This window comes from Protomyctophum parallelum (assembly GCF_964188405.1).
Source record: "Protomyctophum parallelum genome assembly, chromosome: 10".
In the NCBI taxonomy this organism is placed as follows: Eukaryota; Metazoa; Chordata; class Actinopteri; order Myctophiformes; family Myctophidae; genus Protomyctophum; species Protomyctophum parallelum.
This window is the reverse complement of record NC_139704.1, coordinates 27,339,383-27,365,677: the sequence shown is the minus strand read 5'-3', so window position 1 is coordinate 27,365,677 and position 26,295 is coordinate 27,339,383. Positions and strand designations below refer to the sequence as shown.

The following is a 26,295-nucleotide window of genomic DNA, read 5'->3' as shown; positions in this document are numbered from 1 at the left end:
ATTATTTGTTTGACAATAATTAATGGTCAACTTACTGTAATATTGACAGCCCTAAACTACTGTAGCGTATTGTGTTAAATTACTGTAACTTTAATGGTAAAAGCCCTAAACTACTGTAGCGTATTGTGTTAAATTACTACTGGCATTAAGTTATATTCGTTGTACAACCGCGTCGCTCAACGAGAATAACCACATGCTTTTTACCCCCTTCTTTTTCACCCCAATTTACTAAACGACATGTGCCCTACAGTTGACATAATTCATTAAGACCGGAGACAGAGCCAACGGTTTGAAATATTTCAGTGGTACTTTATTCAGTTGCTCTGAGGAAATAACATTTCATGAAAAGGACATCCTTCAACACAGTACAAAACAGACTATTGTGCACCAATACTGTGACTGAACTAAATACAGACGCTGACGTTGTGATAACATAGATTGTCATATTTGTGACTTTATAGTGTGCAAATGTTAAAGAAAAGGGAAATATGCCATATAGATGAGCTAGTGGTTCTCAACCAGCATGGAGTAGGTTCAGGGACACTAATTTTGATCAAATAAGACACTGTTGATCAAAAAATATATACCTGTATATTAGAATTTAGTTCGGCTCATTAGCTTATTTGGAACCAATTCATAAATAATTAGATATTGAGGTAAAGTAATCAAACAATATCTTCTCGGACGATGTTTTTCTGTTCCAGTTATAGTTGATATTTAGCTATGAGAAATTTAGTGCAAATTGGAGTCCATGTCTGTGTCTTGTTGACACTGAAAAGGTTGTGAACCACAGCTATATCCATAAACGTAACAGGTTATAGCATGAGGAAATCTCTGTCAGATGTCTGAGATAAAGCTGAAGCAGAAAGTTTAAAAGCTATACATAATATCTTTCCCACAACCCTGTTCATTTCATATCCTTCATCTTTGGCTCGTCATTTTCGTAACTCTGGGTGCAACATTATGTTCAGATGGCAACATACAGTCACAAACTTAAAAACTCGTTTACTGCCTTATTATAATCCCTTTATCTTTGTTCTTGACCATTTGTGCCATAAATTCCCCCCCGAACAAAATAAGCATTAAAACAGCTGTTGAGACGTACTCTCAAACTCCAGCTAAGTGATTGTGAAATAATGACACTACTTAATGAGCTGATGAAAAGGAGTGACATTTTTCACTGTAGTACATGGAGCACAACAAACAAACATTCATTTCCAAAGCAAAAATCAAAAATAACAATCTTTTAATAGCAATACATATTCTAGCAGTTCCTACAGCAGCACATCAAAGGTTATAGTGCAGTTTCACCCACAACATAATGGACAGTAACAAGGGTTATACACAGAGAGAGAAATAAGTTATAAAATACGTGTACCTGACAAGAGTCAGACTATTTGCGGCGCGTTGTTAATTGACCTAAGCCTGATTCATACAGTAGTTGGTTGCACGCCAGTGTCGTGAGCCGAATACAGCTGATCTACAAGCTCAATGTGGTGCGTTTCTTTGACACATAGTGAGCTTGCATATCGGCCATCGTCTGCACTCTGCACTTAACAACACACACACGGCCAAGAGCAACAGAGCATGGCGTAGTGATGTAGTTAGTTACTAGCCAACACAGTCTTGCAGTGCCTGTGTGATCATGATGATGATGACTGACATGAGCACCTGAAAGTATATGGGGACTCAAACACAAACCAATCACTATGGCCGCCATTTGCACAGGCAGCCAAATCCAGCCCGAATCAGATTGGAATCTGATTTGTCTACTCTAAACACAAACACAAACAAGTCATATATATGGAAAAATCCACATTAAAATGGAAAACATTAAAATGGAGGGGAAAGCATCCAAAAGGATGTTTTTATGATTATTATTTATATTATTATTATTAATTTTTTTAGAGAAAAAAGAAAGAACAGGGTTTAAGGTGGCATGGTAAAAGACAGACAAAAGTAACACCACTTCACATAAATATCACATCATATATCAATACCACGCCCACTCGCCAAAAACAAACACCGCAAACTTGAGAGAAGCACACTCATCTAGACTGGAACTATTGCACACATTCTCTGCATGTACAAACGTAAAGCTCCGAAGTCTGACGTCAATATCGGTAGAGAGTGACGTCAGGACTTCGGCGCTCTATAGGGCAGGGGTCTGTGTATAGACCGATTCCGTAGCGGGTCTCATGGTCGCAGCCTACGTATTTCCTGTAGGCGGACTCGACGTAGCTGCGGGGGTAAAACCCTCACCAGGCGCACCTCTTCCACTACAGTGAACGGCAGAGTGACTGATGTTAGTTTGCCTCAAACTTTACTCCTTTACCTGCTTTTTTACTAACACTAACATTACAAAGATGCCCAGAACATCGAGATGAACCTGTGTAGTTTATGGCTGCTCCAACAGTAGTGGCAACATAAAAATAAAATAAAAACGGAATGTCTAATATCCACCGCGGTGGCGGAGACCAGAGCCATTGAGCAATGGTTGAGACAAAGCAGTGAAAGATACATAACGCCAGATATTTCTGTTTTATTAACACAAGGCTGCTGTACTTTATACCTCATACTTTAAATGCTTAGTATGAGGTATAAAATACAGCAGCCTTGTGTTCATATACCATGGGTATTGGGTAAGACTGAAATTATGTATCTTGCAGGATTCTTCACTGCTTTGTCTCAACCATTACTCAATGGATATTAGACATTCCGTTTTATTTTATTTGTTATGTTGCCACTACTGTTGGAGCAGCCATAAACTACACAGGTTCATCTCGATGTTCTGGGCATCTTTGTAATGTTAGTGTTAGTAAAAAAGCAGGTAAAGGAGTAAAGTTTGAGGCAAACTAACATCAGTCACTCTGCCGTTCACTGTAGTGGAAGAGGTGCGCCTGGTGAGGGTTTTACCCCCGCAGCTACGTTGAGTCCGCCTACAGGAAATACGTAGGCTGCGACCATGAAACCGGTACGGAATCGGTCTATAGACAGGTAGCTGGTAGGATTGTTCTTGGATGCCTATGTGGTGCCATCTGGTGGATAGGATACACAACAACTACAGAGGCTGCCCTGGCCACATTTGTTTTAAATCGTCATATACTGTACAGCCAAGAAAAAAAATAGAAGGAATCTTACATTCTGTGCAGATGGTAAAATGTTACGTTCGGCTGACATTATATACTTAAAAATACCACCATTACTATTTATATCCACGATGGACAACCATACATTTAGATAAACCTGCCATCAACAGTGAACACAAGTCAAGTGAATTTGATCAAACATGTACAATTACTGGTTGTCTAATGTACATTTTGTATTTTGGCTTTGTTACATCATTTAGTTTGCAACATAGTATATCTCTGGAGTCTGGTCTGCATAATTATAGGTGCTCAAAAAAATAAACAAATATTGATCTTTGATCAATTTACAGCAATTCATATATTCTTTTCTTTTACAAGGTACATTCTCTGACAATACAACCACCACACAATCATCAACAACAATCACAAAGCTGCTTATTTGTTTTCTTTACTTGAACAAAACCAATGACGAATTGCAGTATAATTTCAAAGCTGCAGTGAAGATTGCAGAAGATTTTAGGTTTCGTTTACAATAAATGTTATGTTTTGGAATTTTACAATTAAATCGATTAAACGAGTAGTTTAAGTAGGTCATACGTTTAACAATCCTACATCATCCTGCATCTCAAACAACGAAAGGCCTTTGAAAAGTGCCACCGACGATCCTTCCACCATCATTGACTACATCTTATTATTTCCTTTGTCCATTGAAAACAAAATGCCTGCCCTGCACGGTCTCTGAGGCCAATTCGTCACTCACTCATACGGGTACAGTACAAGCAGCCACAACATACTGTGGATGTGCTTTGCGTGCTAGGAGTGCTTTTTGCAGTGCCGTTGTATTTCTACAGGTTTTGTTTGCCACAAATATACTGTATGTAGCGCCTGGTAACGTACGATAGTAACATAAGTAAGTAGCATAGTAAAGGGCTTAAGGACACTTCAAAGGGCAGTGCTGAGGTTAAGATGCCGCTCTGCTGGTTAAAAGGTGAAAACATAAACACGAGCTGTGCATTGGTCAGTACATCTTGTGCTCATATGGGCTAAATAAGTGGTTAAATAAAATAAAGTTCAGATATTTACTGTTCTTGTTTGCTTATAGGGTAACCCCACTAACCCTTATGACATCCCTATTCTAGGCATGTCACATTGGGTGAACGTTCACGAAAATTGCAGATCTACAAGCTCACCAGGCAAACAGATTTGCTGTCAGGTGGGAGGGGCATTACAGACACCAGGGGGACCCCTGGCAACATACTAAATACAGTGTTTAAGTGGTTAAATGTCCTCAAATGGAACCTTTTTTTCAAACTGACGATTTGTGATTTTGTTCTTTTTTGTACATCTGAAGATCATTGGTCTAGGATGAGAATCTGACCCAGAAACATGGCATGATCGGTCAGCCTCTACAAGATTGTAACATATTATATTCAGTGCCTCAGTGAAATAAAGATCAATACTGTATAGTGTTGTAATGTTTTAAGCCCAAACCACACCAGTTGCAACTAAGTCCTTGCAACAAAACAGTTTTAAGGTCAACCACACCATGGCAATTCCTTTTGCAAAGTCTGCTATTGGGGATAACAGTTACAGGTAGTTGGCATGTTGCAAGGAGTTGCGTGGCAAATCATTGGTGCGGTTTGGGCTTTAGAAAAGAAAGGTCCCTGGGGTGACCGGGTGAGGTGCCTCTACACCGTCTTTCTCAAACTTTTACATTTCAAGGTCTCCCCTTAACTGAACTCTGACAGTATACAAACGGTTCAGGGTTGTATCAGGGTTACAGATTGTATAAAGGTCCATTTTAGACCCCCTAAACTAAAAAGGAACCCAGAGACACTGGAATCCACTTTGGCCCCTTTTCCAACAGGGTTGAACTGGTTCAGTTCTTTTTCTCCCCCAGCCTAATATTGAACCAGTTCAGTGTTTCCACTGAAAATGTATTTGTTCAGAACCCTGAAAAGTTGTTTGCGGAACTGGAACCCCCAAAAATGGCCTCCGGGTCTGTGAAAGCACCAAAGGTTCCCAAGAATCTAGAATGGAACCAGTTCTAGAACCAAAGTTCTTTTGGTGAAAAAGGGGCCTTTGAGAAGCATTGCTCTACAGTCCATGGCAGATTCAGCCTCAGTTTGAACCTATCAATAAAGGCAGAAAAAGCCCAAATAATATCTTTAAAAAATGTACTGTAGCTCGTTTGCCAGAGAGGAAAAAATAAATAGAAATAAAGTTTTCTCCTCAAAGCAGTAGAAAACTAACCTGAATGCAACACGTTGTGGTAACATGGCAGTAGCCGTCAGCCCCGTCTGTGAGTGACCTCCCCCCTTTCTGAGCAGCAGCATGTGATTCCCTGTAAAATTATTAGGGATGCACCGATATGGAAATTCTTGGCCGATACCGATGTTTAAAATTAACAATTTAGCCGATAGCCAATACTGACACCGATATGTTTTTTTATACAATTGTTATTAGATTTTTTTTATTTTCCCCCTTTAGTGCGAGAGAAACAAATACAAATCTTCATTACAGAAATGAATGTTCAGAATCTGCAGATAGCCACATAACAAACACACCAACATAGCCAGCGCAACATGTGTGCTTATCAATTATCGGCTACTGCCCTCGCCTAATGTCAGTTTTATTTGACGATACCGATATTGACCGATAGCGGCAAATATCGTCCGATAGCAATATGTGGCCCATATATCGTGCAATCCCTAAAAATTACGCACAGGCTGTCAAGCCCCCGCCCGTCTTAAACAGTAGGAAGCAGGAGCACCTTTTGAATTTGTTGGAAATTAGGTTTAAAAAAAAATACCGTTAATCGCCTGGCACCCCGGGAATTGTGGATGGTCAACGAACGCCACGTGAGTGCTGAGCTACACGGATGGAAGGTCAGTCGGACGGGGCTACGTAACCATCAGAGCTGCTGGTCAATAAGCGTTTGTAACAGACAGAACAAGACAAAAACAAAACAAAACAAATGAAGAAAACAGAAATAAGAAGACGGTTATTTACTCTAGTATTGCAGTCTTGCAGTTACCTAAAATACTTCATCAATTCCACCACTTCAGCCAAATAAGAAAGGAACCTTGACACTCACCCACCATTATCCTCACCCCATATAGTTGGAGCAGTTCCATGTAATCATATAAAAAAAAAGAAAACCGTACACAAATACATAAAAAAGTATGCATAAATATATTGTTTTGTCCTTTCACTTACACCCACAGAGCTACAGTAATACACACGGTAAAATCGTCAGTGTTCATTTATCCATTTGCAACTCGAGGGTTCAATTGTCACTGAGGATTTTAATGTGTAGTACTAGTAGCATCGCCCTGTTAGTATAGGTCCACCAGCAGGAAGTGCTGGAGAATGTGTGTGTGTCGTGGTGTGCTTGTGTGTGTGTGTGTTGTAGTGTGTATACGCGTGTGCGGTCCTACAGACCCTTGTTAAAGTAGACTGTGCTAGTGTTGGGACTGGCTTGTCGTATCTTCTCCTGCAGCTCTGGTTCCAGGCTGCTCACTGCCATGGAGCTGCAACGACAAAACACACACACGTCTTACCCCACTGTGCATCACACGCTTCCATAGAAGACATGCTGGCTTCTGTGGAATAGAAGACACTACTTCCAAATGACTGAAATAGTTCGATGGCGACTGAGAACTTGAATCCATGTGTGTGACCGACTGTGGTCAGTGGCGAATGGTGGATGTTAACACCCAGGACGAAGTTCACCGTCCTTTCAATTAGTAACACCCAGCACCAAGTTTTATCCAAAAGACGAAGATTATTGATATAATAACCGATCGCATCGCTCCACAGCCTAGGAGCGCCTGTTATGCAATACCCCCCTGTTTAGCCGAGACGAGACCAAAACTCTTAAAACGTTAATAGCTCTTGATCTAAATCATCCCGTCCAATTCAAAGAAAAGAAGTTAGACAGCCCACCGCGGTCCAGTCGCTAGTCGCGTTAGATTTAATCATACCTCCCGTTGTCGATCGAGTGTTTTGGCTACATTTAGCTGCTACATCCACATCCGGGATAACATCCGGTCCGTCGGTAAAAGTGCTCCGCTGCTATAAATCACTGGGCACTATGATGATAACCCCGGGCAATCGGAGAGTTGGGCCTTACCTCTTCTGAGGGAACATCGCACAGCAGAGTGGAGTGGCAAACACCAGGCTGCAAAACAAATAGGTAACTTTGTTGTGAGCTTTGTTGAGGAATCACCTCCATTTACCATAATCCAGTAGTGCACCTATAGTACATACATACACACCATCAAGGATCATTAAGAATAAATACACTGTACTCACCACAGACCCACCAGTCCCACCTGAACCGGAGCATTTAGGACTGGGAATCGCTGTAGTGCAAACAATTAAGACGGAGACAAAGTTAAACAGGAAACAGTTGAAGGGAAACGCTACAACCAACATAACATTTGACACGTAACTCACATTTGTCCTTGTAGAAACAAACAAATTTTTCTTTTTTCTCACATCAGCAGGGATAGTTTGAATGCATTATGTTGCACACATTATCTATATCTACTGTACACTTCTGAACCGCAACCTCTAAACACAAAGAGAACCTTTAAAAACTTTTTTACTTTAAAATAAATAACATAGAAATAGTCAAGTTCACAAGCCGCTATTTATTTGGGTGAAAATATTGGAAGACTTTATGTTCATATTTCAAGATGATTATGTAAAAAAAGTTATATTGCGATTATATCAAATAATTACGATCAGGCGACAATGTGACAATGGTGACAGGCCTAGTGACACCACTAGGTGGCGTTACCTTCATGAAGGCTTTCTGCTCCAAGACGTTCATGATGACAGGGGGGATGGCTGTGGACAGAACAACCACCAATCAGAGAGGGTCTGACAGAACAACCACCAATCAGAGAGCGTCTGACAGAACAACCACCAATCAGAGAGGGTCTGACAGAACAAATGTAAAATCTGTGATTCTCAAACTTTATCATTTTCAAGGACACAGTGTTCTATGTATGCATTGTCAGGCCACGGCCAATTTCAAATGTCAAAATGTTTTTGAAAATATGACATGCCCAAATGTGGGACACCGCCAGGGTTAAAAGCACGCTGGGCAAGACCTACGCTGTAGAGTGCATAAACGGAAGTGCTGGATTTTGGCGGAAGTACCGCTCAAGGAAATCATCATCATCACCTTTATTTATATTAATTGAGGGCAAGCCCTCATTTTCACTGTCAAGGTAAACTTTATTGTCCACAAGGGAAATATGTCTTGGGCTTTCGCCCCTGTTGCAGCCACACACATAAAACATCAGTGACAAACAAAAATACATAACAGAGAAACAACATTACACAAGTGTACACAGTGTGGTTAATCTAAACCTTTCACAGTCACTACTGTTTCAGAGCCTCGTTCAATATTTTAGTTGACGCTGGTACAAACGGCTTTTTAAACCTGATGTACTTCCACTTTGGTTCTTTGTACCTTCTTTTAGAGGGCAGAAGTACAAACTCTCCATTTAAAACATGGAGAGTTATTTTACCCCTATGCAGTCTGCACCAATCTGAACAATTTTTTTTGTTCAGATTTTTTTTAAGATATTTTTTTGCGGCTTACGCCTTTTATTGATTTTTTAAGGGACAGATAGTAGGCTGACAGGAAACGGGAGAGAGATGGGGGGATGACATGCGGTAAAGGCCGTGTCGGGTTCGGGAGTCGAACCCGCGGCACACCGCGACTGGATCACCAGTCCGGTGCCCAGACCGTTACGCTACGGCCTGGGCCCAATCTGAACAATTTCAACCTCAGTTGTTTATGTACATCCGTGAATGAAACAAGTGTTGTGACTGGTCAAAAAATATCGTATCCGGGGGAAATACATCCGACGGATGTTCCAGCCCGACACTTCCGGCGATACACTCTCTGTCTTATAGGTCGATACACTCTCTGCCTTATAGGGCGATACACTCTCTGCCTTATAGGTCGATACACTCTCTGCCTTATAGGGCGATACACTCTCTGCCTTATAGGGCGATACACTCTCTGCCTTATAGGTCGATACACTCTCTGCCTTATAGGGCGATACACTCTCTGCCTTATAGGGCGATACACTCTCTGCCTTATAGGTCGATACACTCTCTGCCTTATAGGGCGATACACTCTCTGCCTTATAGGGCGATACACTCTCTGCCTTATAGGGCGATACACTCTCTGTCTTAGAGGGCGATACACTCTCTGCCTTATAGGGCGATACACTCTCTGTCTTAGAGGGCGATACACTCTCTGCCTTATAGGGCGATACACTCTCTGTCTTATAGGTCGATACACTCTCTGCCTTATAGGGCGATACACTCTCTGCCTTATAGGTCGATACACTCTCTGCCTTATAGGGCGATACACTCTCTGCCTTATAGGGCGATACACTCTCTGCCTTATAGGGCGATACACTCTCTGCCTTATAGGGCGATACACTCACTGCCTTATAGGGCGATACACTCTCTGCCTTATAGGTCGATACACTCTCTGCCTTATAGGTCGATACACTCTCTGCCTTATAGGTCGATACACTCTCTGCCTTATAGGTCGATACACTCTCTGCCTTATAGGTCGATACACTCTCTGCCTTATAGGGCGATACACTCTCTGCCTTATAGGGCGATACACTCTGCCTTATAGGTCGATACACTCTCTGCCTTATAGGTCGATACACTCTCTGCCTTATAGGGCGATACACTATCTGCCTTATAGGTCGATACACTCTCTGCCTTATAGGGCGATACACTCTCTGCCTTATAGGGCGATACACTCTGCCTTATAGGGCGATACACTCTCTGCCTTATAGGGCGATACACTATCTGCCTTATAGGGCGATACACTCTCTGCCTTATAGGGCGATACACTATCTGCCTTATAGGGCGATACACTCTCTGCCTTATAGGTCGATACACTCTCTGCCTTATAGGGCGATACACTCTCTGCCTTATAGGGCGATACACTCTCTGCCTTATAGGTCGATACACTCTTTGCCTTATAGGGCGATACACTCTCTGCCTTATAGGTCGATACACTCTCTGCCTTATAGGGCGATACACTCTCTGCCTTATAGGGCGATACACTCTCTGCCTTATAGGGCGATACACTCTCTGCCTTATAGGGCGATACACTCTCTGCCTTATAGGGCGATACACTCTCTGCCTTATAGGGCGATACACTCTTTGCCTTATAGGGCGATACACTCTCTGCCTTATAGGGCGATACACTCTCTGCCTTATAGGGCGATACACTCTGCCTTATAGGGTGATACACTCTCTGCCTTATAGGTCGTGACCAGGCTATTCTCTTTGCAGATGAGTAAGGCTGGAAGGACCGAGGCTATAGGTTAAAAGCGGTTATGAATGAAAACAAAGGCACTTCCACACAGAGAGAGTAGGACTCTGTCACACCCACAGACATAATCCACACAGAGAGTAGGACTCTGTCACACCCACAGACATAAATAACACTGCCATTACCCATAGCCGGCACGGCCATGCCGATACGCGACACCACCACTTGTAGGATGGCCTGCTTGGCAGCGTTGGGAGACTCTCCCAAGCGGTTCCCGTTCTCGTCGGTCACGGGGATGCCAACCTGCAGCTCTCTGTGAAGAACGACACACAACGCAATAAAGGCAGAGACGAGGGACAAACTGTCTGTGAGATGCAGGGTCCTCTCTATCATGCAAACATGACCAGTGTACAACAGTGGCTCCCCAAGCGTTTTAGCCAAAGACTGACAAGAGAAATTAGACGACTGTTTGGCACGGGACCCAAACTAGCGTTGTGAGCTTATAGATCTGCTATTTTCACTACTTCATAAACGTTTTATTTATAAAATACTTTTTGCCCTCACTTGTACCGTTACATATATACAGTATATAAATAATAGATACATAAATATATTTTGTTTGGTAAACACTGTAGGGAGCTCAGTTTTTTGGGACCGATCACTGATTGTTTTTCTAATGATCGGCCGATACAGATACCGATCTTGCGGGGGAAAATTTAATAAATTCAAAAACAAAACTGTTCCTGTGTGTGGGGAGGAAGGGGACAATGTTTAGGACTGTCACAAAGATGAAAAATGATATTATACTATATATCTGATTGACATTTATACCACTTAAATGGTGTAAATTGTCAATCACAGATATGGTAAATTGCCGATCACTGATCAAGTCATTTGGAGTGAATATCGGCCGATCACCGATCAGTGGCCGATAATTGGAGCATCTCTACGTATCAGTGCACTGTAGCTCTTGTCATGGAGGTGATCCTGAACGCAGTGCTAATAAATAATAAGTGAGACGTCAGTGTGAAGGTCTCACCTCTGCCTCATGAAGGGGATGTTGATACAGTTGGCGGCGGCGACGGCAGCGAAGGGGACGAAGCGGCTCACTATTGGTGGAAGACGCTGCAGAGAGGAGAGGAGAGGAGAGCGCACAGATCCAGAGTTAGGACTCTGACTGACTGTTTCTCCGCTGCGGCCGGCGTGCAGCCCTGGGGTGGACAGTGCTTTTGCTTGATTTGAAAACCAACGTCGGAAAACAGGCTGCGTAGCACTGGTGCAAAATGATGGCAGGCGTTGTGTCGCTCCCTGTGTGTACAGCCCTATATTCTGATAGTGTCGCTCGCTGTCTGAACCATGTACAGCCCTATATTCTGATAGTGTCGCTCGCTGTCTGAACCATGTACAGCCCTATATTCTGATAGTGTCGCTCCCTGTGTGTACTCTGTACAGCCCTATATTCTGATAGTGTCGCTCGCTGTCTGAACCATGTACAGCCCTATATTCTGATAGTGTCGCTCGCTGTCTGAACCATGTACAGCCCTATATTCTGATAGTGTCGCTCGCTGTCTGAACCCTGTACAGTCCTATATTCTGATAGTCATTGCTATAGACTCAGAGCGTCGCAGTCCTGCCCACTTTCATGACGACGCCAGGCCCAGGAAATAATTCCCAATGCATTTTCCCCATAGACATTTCAAAAAGTATTTATTTAAAGACCTTTTTTAAAAACTTTTTAAAGCCAACTCGAGTTGTGACAAAAACAATATTTTGGACCAAACAAATAATTACATTAAAGAAAAACAAGAAAAAAAGTGTTAACTTTTGTTGTGTGTAACCTGCCGTTTTCTTCTTCTTTCTAATTATTTGTTAGGCCTGAAAAATTGTGTTTGTTGTCATGATTTCTCACAACTTGAGTTGGCTTTGTACGAGGCTTAAAAGGTCTTTAAATAAATACTTTTTGAAATGTCTATGAGGAAAATTAACAGGGAATCATTTCCTGGGCCCTGGTAGGGGATGGGACTGCGACGCTTTATAGTGTTTGTTTAGTAACCGCGGACTCCTTGCAACAGCAATCTCCTAAACTAAAACTGGTTTATAGCATTACATTAAGAATACATTGGACGAAAGTGCTTATATATAAAGTGTTTAAGAAAGAAAGATACAAACTGAAAGGTATGTAGGAAAATATTATGTTCCTTTTACATTAACCCTGAACGCCTAGGGTTATTTAATCCATTGAATCATAGTGCCCAGCGATTTATAGCAGCGGAGCAAATTTAGCGACGGACCGGATGCTATCCAGGATGTGGCTGAAGTAGCTTGATGTAGCCAAAACACTCTCGATGCGATCGACAACGGAAGGTATGATTAATTCTAATGCTACTAGCGATGGGACCGCGATGGGCCGTCTAACACATAATCTTTTCTTAGAATTGAACGGAATGATTTAGATCAAGAGTTATTCACGTTTTAAGATTTTCGATCTCGTCGGCTAAAATCGATGACGTCCCACCGGAAAATAACACTGAATGTTGCGCAACAGACGCTCCCAGCCTGTGGAGATATATTGATATCAAATATGATATCAATCTCCGTCCGCTGGGCGTCACTAATTGATTGAACGGAGAACTCAGTCCTTGCCACTCAGGGTGTTAAAATGATTATTTTATTTATATTTTTTTGATGAGAGGCTAGAGCTGAAACCAGATTTAGCGAAGACAATATTTTTCTGGCAAGCATTACAAAGGACAGCCTCCACTTACATGAGTTCTGGTTCATGTAAAAAGTTGCAATAAAAGTCTTACCGTGGCTAGAGACTTGAGTCCCAGGGCTGTGACCACAGCCCCTGTGGTGGCACTGACGTAGGCTGCACCCAACTGACTGAGAAGAGAGGACACACAAACAACTGACTGAGAGAGGACAGAGGACACAAACAACTGACTGAGAGAGGACACACAAACACCACACACTAATGAGAAAGTGTCCCCCACGACTCACACTTTCACCATCTTCTCTCTCTCTCTCTCTCGCTCGCTCGTGTGCAAAGACACGAGGTGTCTTAAATAATAACCTTGAGAACTGGCATCAAAGTCCCACCCAAGCCCGTTCTTGCCCAATAAATATATTTGCTGTAGCATGTGTGGACCTCAAGACCTCAGACTACTTTATAAATCTATCAAAAGACGAGAATAAAACGCCATGAGTTTTCAGAATCAGCTTTTGTTGTGTTCGCTTATGTGCTAAAAGAGTGACTTTGAGAGCAGTTTCCCCGCTACAATGGAAGTCACATTTTTATTTCTAATATTTACTATTAAACTGCACAACGGAGCGAAATAATTCATGGAATGGACTAGTTTGCTCATAACAAGGTAAGAAAACCAACCCTCTTTCTGAGGTCCACACATGCTACAGCAAATATATTTATTGACACCGCTTAACCATTTTGACCCGCATTGAAAGCTTCACCAGGATCCTTACTTAGTAACCGTCGCTAACGTGGTATTGGCCATAATTGGGTATAAATGATTAAAACCGGAGGGCATGTGTTTTTTTAATTCATGAAATCTGATGATACAAAGACAATTTACACAGTACAGTATCACGGTCAGGCAAAGACCAATACTACAGTATTTAGCATCCAATTGCATGCTTGTTCCATGACGACTCATTCTGCATGGTGTATGCTGAATGCAATTATAAACATTCTATGAGCATGTGCGTGTGTGTGTGTGTGTGTGTGTGTGTGTGTGTGCGCGCACGTGTGTGTGTGTCTGTGTGTGCGTGTGTGCGCGTGTGTCACATTCCCATCATTTGAATGCATCATGCATTTGATGCATTCAACATAACATGTGAATGCATCATGCATTCAACATAATGAATGCATCATGCATTTGATGCATTCAGAATAACAGACACAATGCAGCACAACAGAGAAGTATGTGAAAATACTCAACCTGACAACCTGAGGGTCACAAGGCACTGTGTTTTGGGGCGAACAGTCATAGAAAATAGCCGATCTACAAGCTAAAGAAAGGAGCGAATTAAGTACAGCGCCCTGGAGGGCCAAGAGCAAAAATAAAACAACGTATAGGGTTTAAGTGGTCAACCAGTGCCAACACAAGGTCAAGGTGATTGGTAACGTGAAATAATGTAATAATGCAGCCGTCAGGGTGACACATTCTCACCGGAAAGCTGTCATATTGTGCCGCTTGGTCTTATGTGTCCCTTTCTGATGCCGTGAATGTCCTCTAGTCTAGTCAGATTATTTTACTGAATGTGTAAAAACTGATATGCAACTGAATGGCTGGAAAATGGTAATTAATAGTTTACATAGGCCTGTGTACGCAGACTTTTACGGCTAATGAGGAAGACATCACTCGTGGATCTAGAGTAGTAGTGAGTGAGGTGAGAATGACGTGGCAGTGAGGTGAGAACGTCCAGCCTACTTCATGGTCAAGGGTGCGTCTCCGCTGCGGTTGGTGTAGTTGACCACGGCGTTGAAGGACTGGTTGACCCACTGCCAGAACACTACGGCTGGAGTGGTCCTGGAGGGCGGAAAAACAGAGAGGTCAGAGAGGTCAGAGAATGAGGTCATTGTGCTGAATAACCAAGCTAACATTCAGGACACGTTTTCACTCCCACTGAATAGGTCTACGCATAACTGTGGTGTCAGCTTTCCAGAAAGTGGCAATACCATTTTCATGTTCCTGTTCACGTTCCCATGGCTTCATTTGATATCGGCTCGGCAGCAGACTTGAACAGAAAAGTATAAAGTTGCCATGTGTGTTTTGCGTTCAAATCAAATGTGACCAGAGTTGACTGAGAGACTGCTATCGCGCAAATTCCAGCTTTTCACCAGAGGAGAAAAACTTATTTTTTTCCTCCAAAATAAGTTAATAGCACTCTTCACATACTAGAGCATGTCAGAAATAAGTGTCAGAGCTGAAATCGACATGTAAATATGAAATAAATGCTTAAACATGTAGCTAGGTGTAATGTTAGAGACCACAGAAGTGAACCTTTCAAGCCTGTTTTCTCAACTCGCGGTTTCTCTACAAGACATTACTCTATAAGCCATATCTCCAGAACTGGTGGGTCAAACTGTACAACAAATATGTCAATTTGAAGCTATGATTCCCTCCTTTCACATGACATGAAAAAAGTCAATGACTTAGCCTTGGTCAGAAACTGTCACAAATGTGATCACAGCCGAGTGTGTGGGCACATCGTATAGTTCAATACACTATTCGGGTATATTGTAAATCATCATCCACTCTACAAAGACTCCAGCAATAGCAACTCTGGCAGCTTTGAACTTGTCCTCTGAAAGAGGAATTCAGCACATGCATGCAACACATTTCTTTCAGCACGCTACAAACATTTGACAGACATAAAGAACAGCGCAGCAGTGTTCTGTTCTCAGGTGACACACACCATCTGCCAGCAAAGTCACGTGATATTCATATATTCAGCAGTGACCGTGATATACTGCTTCATTTGTGTTCTTTGCTAAATTCTGCATCAGAGCATTGATATGCATTTGTTCTATTAAGCTGGAGGCAGCAGGGACACTTTCAATCCATTTATGTATTAAACCAGGAATGCACTTTTCCTACTTACTTAAGATTTTACTTGTAGCAAGCAAAAAATATATTACAAAAAATTAGAGTACTTAGCTGGGGGGGGTGGATGTGGAGTGAATATGGGCTGTGTCTTTCCGGTTGTCATTGAATGTAAGGAATCCAAAAGTCTGTAATATGTATTGTTGTTGCTGTACATCCCATGACCTCTTTTGTTTTTGTTTGTTTTTTGTCTTTTGTTTTTACTCAGTTTTTTACTGTCGATGTTTCTGTTCTATTGTATGCCTTGTTTGTCTTTTGTGTCTGTCTCAAAAATCCAAACATAAAGAGTTAAAAAAAAAAAAACAGGAATGCACTTTAACCAGCTTCTATACTTTGGATATTCAAAAATAGCAGATATACAAGCTCACTTCATGCCGAAGATGGACATTTTCCCCATTGTTTAGGCATAGACTGTTAGGTATGCCCATCTGATGACCACAGATATGCTCTAAAAGTGTGAAAAACTTATTGTTTTAAATTTCCTTCTTTAAAGCTTAATACTTATGAGTGTAAGGACACAGTTCCCAAAGTGGGGTCCAGGGTGTCCGCGAAAATATAATGTTTCAATTATGTTGTCAAATAGGTCTACAACGATATAAGATAGCATCTCAAATAAAAGTTGTGAAAATGTGTTCCCAGTGCATTGTGACTTTGAAAAGTTTGAATAGAAATAGTTCCAATGGCATCAAGATGTAAGGTTGTGTATATGCTTATTGCTTATCGGTGTTGTGAGGATGAGGGGGTACCTGGAAAACATTCTCTCCCCTCGCCCCAAGGGGTAACCCCATTGGCCGAAAAGGTTTGTGAACCCCTGGTATAAGGCTTACCTACCTATAGAAGGTCAGCATGGAGCCTGTGATGGACATGTTCACCGGCACCTGAGCAGACATTCGCCCGACCACAACCATCTTCTCTCCCGTGTCGGGGTGGAAGGCAGAGTCGTAGACATATTTGGCTCTCCAGAGCTCATCTTCTGTCAGGCCAGGCCTAGCTTTCCCTGCCCTGTGTAGAAAAACAAGCAACAACAACACATCAAGATTAAAGGACTGGATTGGTTGCACTAAATGGTTTTAGTCTTGGGCGTTGTCTTTGATAACAAGCGTAGCCTGCACAAATATTTAAGTCTGTTGCTCAGTCCTGCTTTCTTAAAACTCTGAAGATTTAGATTAGATTTATGTTTTAATCTGGAAGCCATCTGAAACAATGAGAAATGTGGATTATAAAATGTCATATCGGCATCATTAATAACCCATTAAGTGATTAATCACTGTCTTGGCAATAATCACGTTAAACCACACCCTCTCGTGTAATATTGCTTAATTATACAGTATGTAATGTATGTATACTATCACTAGTTCTGGACTGGCTCCTCGTTTCCATTCCATATGAACCTGTGACCGGTAAAGCAACTTTGGAAACTATGCGTTTTGGCTATAAAAATACATTTAGAAATGTCAAAAATTATAAAAAATTATTGTTAATGCTGTGTACAGTGTATTCTGATATTTGACATCTAGAGTAGTTCATACATACATTAACACCCGAGAGGCAAGGACAGAGTTCTCCGTTCAATCAATTAGTAACGCCCAGCGCTCAGGACGTAGATTGATAAAAGGACGGAGATTTATTGATAATCGCTCCACAGGCTGGGAGTGTCTGTTGCGCAACATTCAATGTTATTTCGCGCTGGGATGTCATCGAAAATGTTCCCCCCCAAAAACGTGAATAACTCTTGATCTAAATAATTCCGTTCAAATCGCTGGGCACTATGATTTAATGGATTAAATAACCTAGAGCGTTCTGGGTGTTTGTTAACTGTAGTAAAAGGTTAAGAAAACAAATCAGTCCACAGCCCACATTGCCCATGTACATACATACATATGTATGTATGTAGTCCTACCATCAATTACATGACCAGTTCAATATCTGCTACAAGAAAATAAATCTGTGAACACAGAACTTAATTATCTTCTAAATCAGTGGTTTTCAACCAGTGGTCCGGGGACCACCAGTGGTCCTTGAGGGGGCTCCAGGTGGTCCCCAGCTAAACGATGAAGAGTTGGTAACCAAATGGACCCTTATAGATCTTTAACTCCTGAGTGTCAAATGAAACCAAATGGACCCGTAAGGGTCCATTTGGTTTCATTTGACGCTCTCAAGAGTTATTGCTAAACATGTGCATTACTTAATTTAAAAGAAGTCTACACAATTAGAGATTGAGAATGTACAATAATTGTTACTTTTGATTAAGGTTCGCCTTTATCTCTCCTAATGGTACTGTCAACATAAATATGGAGTATTGGAGCGTGGAGTTGGAAATGTTTTGGGCCGAATAAATAATGAAAAGGGTTGAAAACCACTGTTCTAAATGATAACCTTCGTCTGTAACTGAATTTCACCCTGCACCCCATCCATCTGTACCTGTACTCCTCCACGATGACCCTGGCCTCGTCCAGCGTCTCAGAGGACAGCAGGATGTTTCTGGGGTCGGTGACCATGAAGAAGTGCTGGGCGCGGCCCATGAACGTGCCCTGGTCCCATCGCGGCTCTTTGATGTCGATCTTCAGGGACAGCGCTCCGGAGTCGTCCGTCATGCTGCCATATAAAACGGTACCATTTAGATTAGGGGTGTACATCAAGCTGCCTTGTGCGTGCTACGGAAACGGGAGATAGGCTCCCAGGCGTTGACACTAAGGGTTGCCCGCCTACGTGCCTCTGGCAGGAAAGAAGAGCTTCTGCACATTGGGTGTTCAACCCCATCGGACTTTTTACCAACATTACTCACCCGTTCAACGGACATACTGGATATGCTAGTGAAGGGGACGGCGTTCTTCGCCAGTGCTGTACGTTGGACAAGAAGACAACGGGGAAGAAGAGGAGGTTGTCTGGTTCGCCTACGCCGGAGAGGATCGCGTCCACCTCTCCCAGGTATATTCCTTGGAAACGTGAACTCTCTACCCAATAAAATGGATGAACTCCGGTTGCTGGTTTCGAGAAGCAATGACTTTCACTCCACGGCTGTCTTCGCGTTAGTAGAGACCCATCTAACGCCGACAGTCCCAGACGGAGCTGTACAGCTGGAGGGCTTTTCCGCGTTTCGAGCTGACAGAGACTTCGAGGCGGTTGGCAAGTCGCGTGGAGGCGGACTTTTGTTTTTTTGTAAACAATTGCTGGTGTTCTGAGTTCTGACGTGACAGTGATTCACCAACACTGTTCTACTGCACTTGAATCTCTATTCATCCTTTGTCGCCCATTCTATTCCCCACGTGAGTTTAATGCGTACATCCTCGTGTGTGTTTACATTCCTCCAGATGCTGACGTCACAGCAGCAGTAGACACACTGGCAGAACAGCTGTCGGGGGCGGAGCGTAAATACCCGGACAGTTTTGCTGTAGTTTTGGGGGACTTCAACCAGGCTCATTTGAGTCGGGCTCTCCCCAAATACAGGCAGCAGGTCACATGCCCAACTAGGGGTGTGAACACTCTGGATCACTGCTACTGTACCATCAAGCAGGCATACCACTCTGTCCCCCGTGCTGCGCTGGGCAAAGGTGATCACCATCTCATCCATCTGATCCCTCGCTACAGGCAGAGATTAAAAATCTCTAAGCCTGTAGTGCGGAACTACAGAGTTTGGTCCAGCGACGCATGTGAGCGACTCCGTGCCTGGCTGGAGAGCGCTGGCTGCGACCAGGACTATGTCGAGTGGGCGGGGCCTGAGGCTGGTAACAACCTGGATGAATACACAGACACTGTGACATCATTCATCAGTCTCGGCGAGGAGGTGTGTCCCCCACTCCGCTCCAGGAAGATCTATAACAATGACAAGCCCTGGTTCTCAGCCCAACTCAGAAGGCTAAGGACGGAGAAGGAGGTGGCCAGGCGTAGTGGTGATGTGGCTCTGTTCAGGCAAGCCAAATACAGGTTCGCCAAAGAGGTGAGGGAGGCGAAACATCGCTTCTCAGAGAGACTGCGGCAACAGCTCTCTGATGGGAATTCCTCCTCCGTCTGGAAAGGCCTCAAGACCATCACAAATTACAAGCCCAAGTCTCCACAGGCGTCTGACAACCTCCCCCTTGCTAACGAGCTCAATGAGTTCTACTGCAGATTCGAGAAAGAGAGGTTGCCCCCCACCCATCACCCCCCCCTGCCACATCCACCATCCCCGCATCCCCCCCTCTCTGTCACGGCGAGAGAGGTGAAACTGCTGTTGAGGAGCCAGAACCCCCGGAAGGCGGCCGGCCCGGATTCTGTCTCCCCCTCTGTCCTGAAGCACTGCGCTGACCAGCTCGCCCCGGTGTTCACCACCATCTTCAATGCCTCGCTGGAGCAGTGTCACGTCCCAGCGTGCTTCAAGGCCTCGACCATCATCCCCGTCCCCAAGAAGGCCAAGGTCACGGGCCTTAATGATTACAGACCCGTCGCCCTGACCTCTGTGGTCATGAAGGTCCTGGAGCGCCTTGTCCTGGCTCACCTGAAGAGCATCACAGATCCTGTGCTGGACCCGATGCAGTTTGCGTACAGGGCCAACAGATCCACGGAGGATGCCGTGAACATGGCTCTGCACTACGCCCTTCAACACCTGGACACTGCAGGCAACTACGCCAGGATCCTGTTCGTGGACTTCAGCTCTGCCTTCAATACGATCCTACCATCCATCCTGGAGCACCAGCTGTCCTTGCTGCAAGTGCCGGACTCCACTCGCAGGTGGATTACGGACTTCCTCACCAACAGGTCGCAGCGGGTGAAGCTGGGGAAGAACATTTCCAGCTCCAGGTCCACCAGCACTGGCTCCCCGCAGGGCTGTGTCCTGTCCCCACTCTTGTTCTCCCTGTACACCAACAGCTGTATTTCCCGCCATCCGTCAGTTAAGCTACTGAAGTTTGCTGACGATACCACCCTGGTGGGCCTCATCTCTAAGGGGGATGAGTCGGCCTACAGGAGGGAGATCGAGCGGCTGCAGAGTTGGTGCGGCAACAACAACCTGGAGCTTAATGCTCTTAAGACAGTGGAGATGGTGGTGGACTTCCGCAGGAACGCAGCCCCGCCCCCTCCCATCATGCTGGGAGACACCCCGGTGACCTCAGTGGAGTCATGCCGGTTCCTGGGCATGACAATTTCTCGGGACCTCAAGTGGGAGCTGAACATCATGGCCCTCCTGAAGAAGGCCCAGCAAAGGCTGTACTTCCTCCGACAGCTGAAAAAATTCAGGCTGCCGAGGCTCATGATGGCTCAGTTCTACACAGCCATTGTGGAGTCCATCCTCACTCTCTCCATCCTCACCTGGTTCCCCGCTGCAGCTGCTAAAGACCTCACCAAGCTGCAGCGGGTGATTCGCTCTGCGGAGAGGGTGATTGGCCGCCCTCTGCCCTCCCTCAAGTCCCTGCACGACTCCAGGGCGCTGAAGAGAGCAAGGAAAATTATGGCTGACCCCTCCCACCCTGGCCACGGCCTCCTAACCATGCTCCCCTCTGGGAGAAGACTGCGGCTGCCGAAGGCTACGAAAGCCCGCCACAGACAAAGTTTTTTCCCCTCAGCTGCCAGGCTGCTCAATGACTCTGGCTTCCCTTCCACCCCTGCCTCCTAGTGACACCGGCACTTTAATCACCGGCAACATTAATGCACTATGTACTACTGTATAAACCTGCACTTTATATTTATTTCCCTGCACGGTGTTGTCTTATGTTGTCTCTATGTGAAAAAAGAATTGAATGCACTCATGTTATGTCAAAACAAATTCCTATGTGTGTATACACAAATGGCTAATAAAGGTATCTGAATCTGAATCTGAATCAGGTAAATAAAACTTTTGGGCAGGTGGGGAATTTGCTTTCAGGTTGCCCAACCGGGCAAGAGCTCGTTTGAGATGGGACGCAACCGTCTATAAACACAAGTCAAGATATCTGTCTAAACACCTGAGCGTGGCCCCTGGCCAGCTGAGCGCTCTGTCTTCTGGTCCGTGGAATTATGTAAAGTAAGAGCACCGTTTACCTATAATGTGCTGTTTTCACTGTTCCTACACTTAAACATAAAAAAATCACACCAGTGTGAACCGAGTGGTGCAACTCCCGTCTATTGGTTCACTGTATCCTTCCAATTTGTATCGTCCAATTATTTTCTTCTCTGTATGGTTCCAATTTCTTCTCTGTATCGTTCCAATTTCTTCTCTGTATCTCTGGTGCCCCCTACTGGTATACATAAGTAACATACTCGTGCTCACTTATACATACAGGTACACACACACACACACACACACACACACACACACACAGGTACACTACACGGACATTGCAAGATGGATGTAGGAGTGGTTGCACCACTCAATAACGAGAAGTGTGACGCCATAGTCATATTCGTAGCCGCTATGTAGGTATTTAGCATAGAAATGTAAAGGTATGGCATTTTTTAGCACACACGGAAATTCTAATTATATTATTATTCCTGGCAAGTGGGCATGACCTTTGGGCAAGTAGAACATGACCTGTACTTGCCCGACGGGCAAGTGCCTCTCAACCCTTGGGCTCCTGAACTATGGGCCCCATGGCTCGGGTGGTTCTAGTCTAAACTTTACTTGACTCAAATGAGCAGAACTGGGTTCAGTGGCTGAGGCACTAAAATGGAAGAGGATGGGTAAATAACTGATTTAATCAATTACATATAATAATAATCGATTAAATGTAGCTTTTACTTGCAAAATGTAAACATAAAATGCAAATAATAAAATAGTAAAAATAGTTGTAGATCTACAAGCTCACAAGGTGTATTCTGAGGCTTGATTACTAAGATATATGAATTTCTGTGGATTGTAGTGAGATCTTCTGATAACACAATTTAATAAATAATAATTCATACATATCCCTAGATATATCCAATCATTATGGTTATGTTTAATGGGTTTTCAACTGGTGGTCTGTGAAGGAATTGCTCATTTGTTCTTTGTTCATTTCCAAGCCTTCCCCGCACGCTTATTCATTCAAATATGTTTTTTATGGACATATGATACATAGGGATACATAACAAGTGGTCCCCAGGTTTATATTCTTAGTCAGGGTGGTGGTCCCTGGTTCACAATCAGTTGAAAAGCCCTGTACTAGTGCATTACATAATTTTCCCCACTTCAATTGCATATTCCGAAGAAAATTCAAAAGTGCTTTAAAAAAAAAGGAATGCCCTTGCTTTTGAAGCCTGATGCGCTCGCTTAAATGCAGACCAGTCTCTCTTCTGTAGGGCAAATATAAAGAACGTGTTTTGCTACTCACCAATACAAAGGCGGCTTGTGATATTAGAAAGCGTACCGTCCTTAGTGGACGCACTCTGAGCCCCACACCACACGTATAAAATGCACTTTTTGACCAGAAAAGGGGTTTCTTTTTCACCGGAAGGAAACATCTTGTCTATGAGATTTTCTCTTGGCAATATCGGTAGAGGGTAGGAAAGAAATCAATTTCTGGCCAAAAAGTGCATTATTATTAGGACCATTAAAAGAAAATGAGGGGTAGGGGTGCTTGAGGGGGTCTCCACTCCCCAGTTAAATGATTGATAGTTAGGAGGAACCAAATTAACATTGACAAATAAAACTGACATTAACTGATGGCAGTAGCCGATATTTATCTGTTGTCGATAAGCATACATTTTGCGTTGGCTATGTTGGTGTACTGGTTATCTGCAACCTATAGTACCAAGCTGTGGATTCTGAAGTTGAACATTTATTTCTTGTTTTGACGATGTATGTGTTTCCCCAGGCACAAAAGGGGGAAATAAAACAACACAAACTAAATGAGCATATACCGTATGAGTATCGGCTAATTTGTACCGGTATTGGCCAAGAATTTCCATATCGCTGCATCCCTCAACGTAATGGAATCAAATGGAGGACCCCTATAATGGGTCCATTTGGTTCCATTTTTACATGGGTAGATCAGGGTCCCAGGCCAGATATTAAAATACATATAATAAAACTGGGGGTGTCCTTGAATTTAAAAGAGCAGAGAATCAGTGAGCTAAGCTGTAGTGAGAGGAACATACTGGTGGCAACAACATAAACAACAGATGGGGTGATGATGGAACTGTACTGTACTATAGTCACGACACACTGGCTGCCTGTCACCACGTCTACAGTCAGCAAATACATTACAAAGCAAGCAGCCACTGTAGGAGGACAGACAGCTAACAGCAAAGTGCTTTGTGCTTTTATAAAACAAATAATAATCCAGCAGACTGTCATTCTATGTTTTATCTAGGACAAACAACAAACCGGTGATTTTTTTGTATGGCATCAAAACAACCCACTCAGTACTACTATGTACTAGTCAGGGCTAGCATCCCAAGCTAACGAGTTTAGCCGTTTATTTATTTAGTCACTACTAACCTTGTAATGGTCGAGCCAGAATACACAGATGAGTTTGTTAAGTCTCTGAGTGAGATCACATCACATGAACGCTGGTGGTGATGAATTGAAGAGGATTACTTACTTTATGAAACTGCACTGAGAGATGGTAGTTGTTATGATGATGACCTCTGAATATCACACACACAGCAAGCACAGCAGCACACCGGCACTGTTGCCAGGGTTTGTGAGAGAAATAAGCAACAAGACCAAAATAAACCACAGTATGTATACGCACTTCAAGCCTTGGCTTACTGTATATACTATGATGTATAGATTAACGGTATGTTTAAAGTGCTACTGCTAGTGCCTAGTATAATTCAAATACATGATCGGATATTTGAAAATAGCCGATCTACAAGCTCAACGTGCCAGTATACTACGAGTTGTGAGCTTGTACATCTTCTATGTTCAAAACATTTATTATGATAATTTTAAATTCTAAATACAAAATCTGCGTAAGAGGTTAGGGAGGAAAAAATAATGAAAACATGTGCAACTACACTTTAGAAACAAGTTAAACAAGCCACCCCCTCCCCCCTCAAAACTATACCAATATATTACCGGTAATTAATAATAATAATAATTTTAACAAACAAGGACAAAAAACGCTTATAATGAGCGGACATGGCAACACTGCACACCGGGCCTGTGCTGAATGTAAACGCCAGGGGCGCTGTCGGACGGTTACTCATTTGTTCCATGCAGCGGTTGGGTGTGGGACGTAAACACTGCATGTGATTGGTTGGAAAATGAGGCCCGGGGGAAATGGCACGCACACCTATGACGCACGCTCCATTGAAATACTTAAAGGGGGGATGTCACGGCCCGAGATTAACGTTGCTGATAAGGAACATCACGTGGTCTGAATGAAAACGATTTTAAACGACACGTGACTATATCTCAGGCTCTGACGTGACCTAGCATATAGTCAAGCTGAGTGGCTAGCGCACTAAAGGCTACCTGTTTTGAGGTAACTTTCTGCGTCATACTAGGTGAAATTATCATAAAAAATAAAAAAATCGGTCGGAAATCTTCGTTACAATGACATTGAGTTGACGTGTAAGTTTTACGGTAAACTGTTGCGTTTTCTTTTTTTCGCGTGACGAGTTCCATGCTCTCCCCGTCTCCCCCCGTCTCCCCCCGCTGACATGGCCTCAAACACGGCTAAGTGCTGAACAGGGCTCCGTGCTGGAGCCCTGGAGCTTCACATGAGGTTACCACTACCAGTACCACTGCCTGTCTAGCGCTACAGCGCCGGGCTAACCTGAGCCCTCTCTCCCTCTCTCGACTCTCTCTCTCTCTCTCACTCACACACACACACACACACACACACACACACACACACACACTCTGTCTCTCTAATGATTAGGCCAGTTGCTGTATAGTGTTGTATAGCCTATCTGATCAGCGATCACCAGGGAGCAGCGACAACACACACACACACACACACACACACACACACACACACTCACGTCTAACACACTGCGTCTTGCATCAGCCTTCAGCGCGCATATGGACTGCCTTACGCACCGCCAGTCTCTCCCTCCGTATCTCTCTCTCTCTCTCTCTCTCTCTAATACTAATAATAAAACGCATCACAGCGCGACAACATATATCGGTATATCACAGTATCAGTATATATCACTGTTAACAACTTATCATATGTTGCATCAACTGCAGCGAGCAAAGGCTCTGCTCTGCTGCATCCAATAATAAATATATCAACTAGTCCAGTGCGGACTGGTCATTTCATTTGTATTGGTGCCGAGTGCAAAGCACAAGTTGCACAACCGATTGTTTTAATTCAAAGTGGTATATATTCTGTGAAATGTGTATCGTCATTCCGTGTATACAAGCTCCAAG

General features: G+C 43.5%; 1 protein-coding gene across 2 annotated transcripts; it reads right to left on the bottom strand.

Moving 5' to 3' along the window:
* Positions 1 to 5,894: 5,894 nt before the first annotated feature.
* sfxn3 (sideroflexin 3) lies at positions 5,895 to 24,602 on the bottom strand. 2 transcript variants are annotated; one of them, XM_083774487.1, is made up of 11 exons: positions 24,515 to 24,602; positions 18,465 to 18,638; positions 16,875 to 17,045; positions 14,868 to 14,966; positions 13,227 to 13,302; positions 11,459 to 11,544; positions 10,605 to 10,732; positions 7,897 to 7,946; positions 7,407 to 7,456; positions 7,225 to 7,272; positions 5,895 to 6,622 (listed from the first exon to the last, which is right to left on the bottom strand). In XM_083774487.1, exons 2-11 carry the CDS (start codon positions 18,635 to 18,637, stop codon positions 6,526 to 6,528), a joined length of 978 nt encoding a protein of 325 aa, XP_083630613.1. In that variant the 5' UTR covers position 18,638; positions 24,515 to 24,602; the 3' UTR covers positions 5,895 to 6,525. The 2 variants fall into 2 exon arrangements, with proteins under 2 accessions (XP_083630613.1, XP_083630614.1); XM_083774488.1 differs by having other exon boundaries at positions 24,412 to 24,532.
* Between the last annotated feature and the right edge of the window lie 1,693 nt (positions 24,603 to 26,295).

What these genes read in the sequence shown, in the direction of transcription:
- sfxn3 (XM_083774487.1), bottom strand. Translation starts at nt 18,637, where the DNA reads ATGACGGACGACTCCGGAGCGCTGTCCCTGAAGATCGACATCAAAGAG. An exon ending in TCCATGCTGACCTTCTATAG is followed by an intron (nt 14,967 to 16,874) that starts GTAGGTAAGCCT and finishes TCCGCCCTCCAG; the next exon opens with GACCACTCCAGCCGTAGTGT. An exon ending in GCGATGTTCCCTCAGAAGAG is followed by an intron (nt 6,623 to 7,224) that starts GTAAGGCCCAAC and finishes TTGTCGTTGCAG; the next exon opens with CTCCATGGCAGTGAGCAGCC.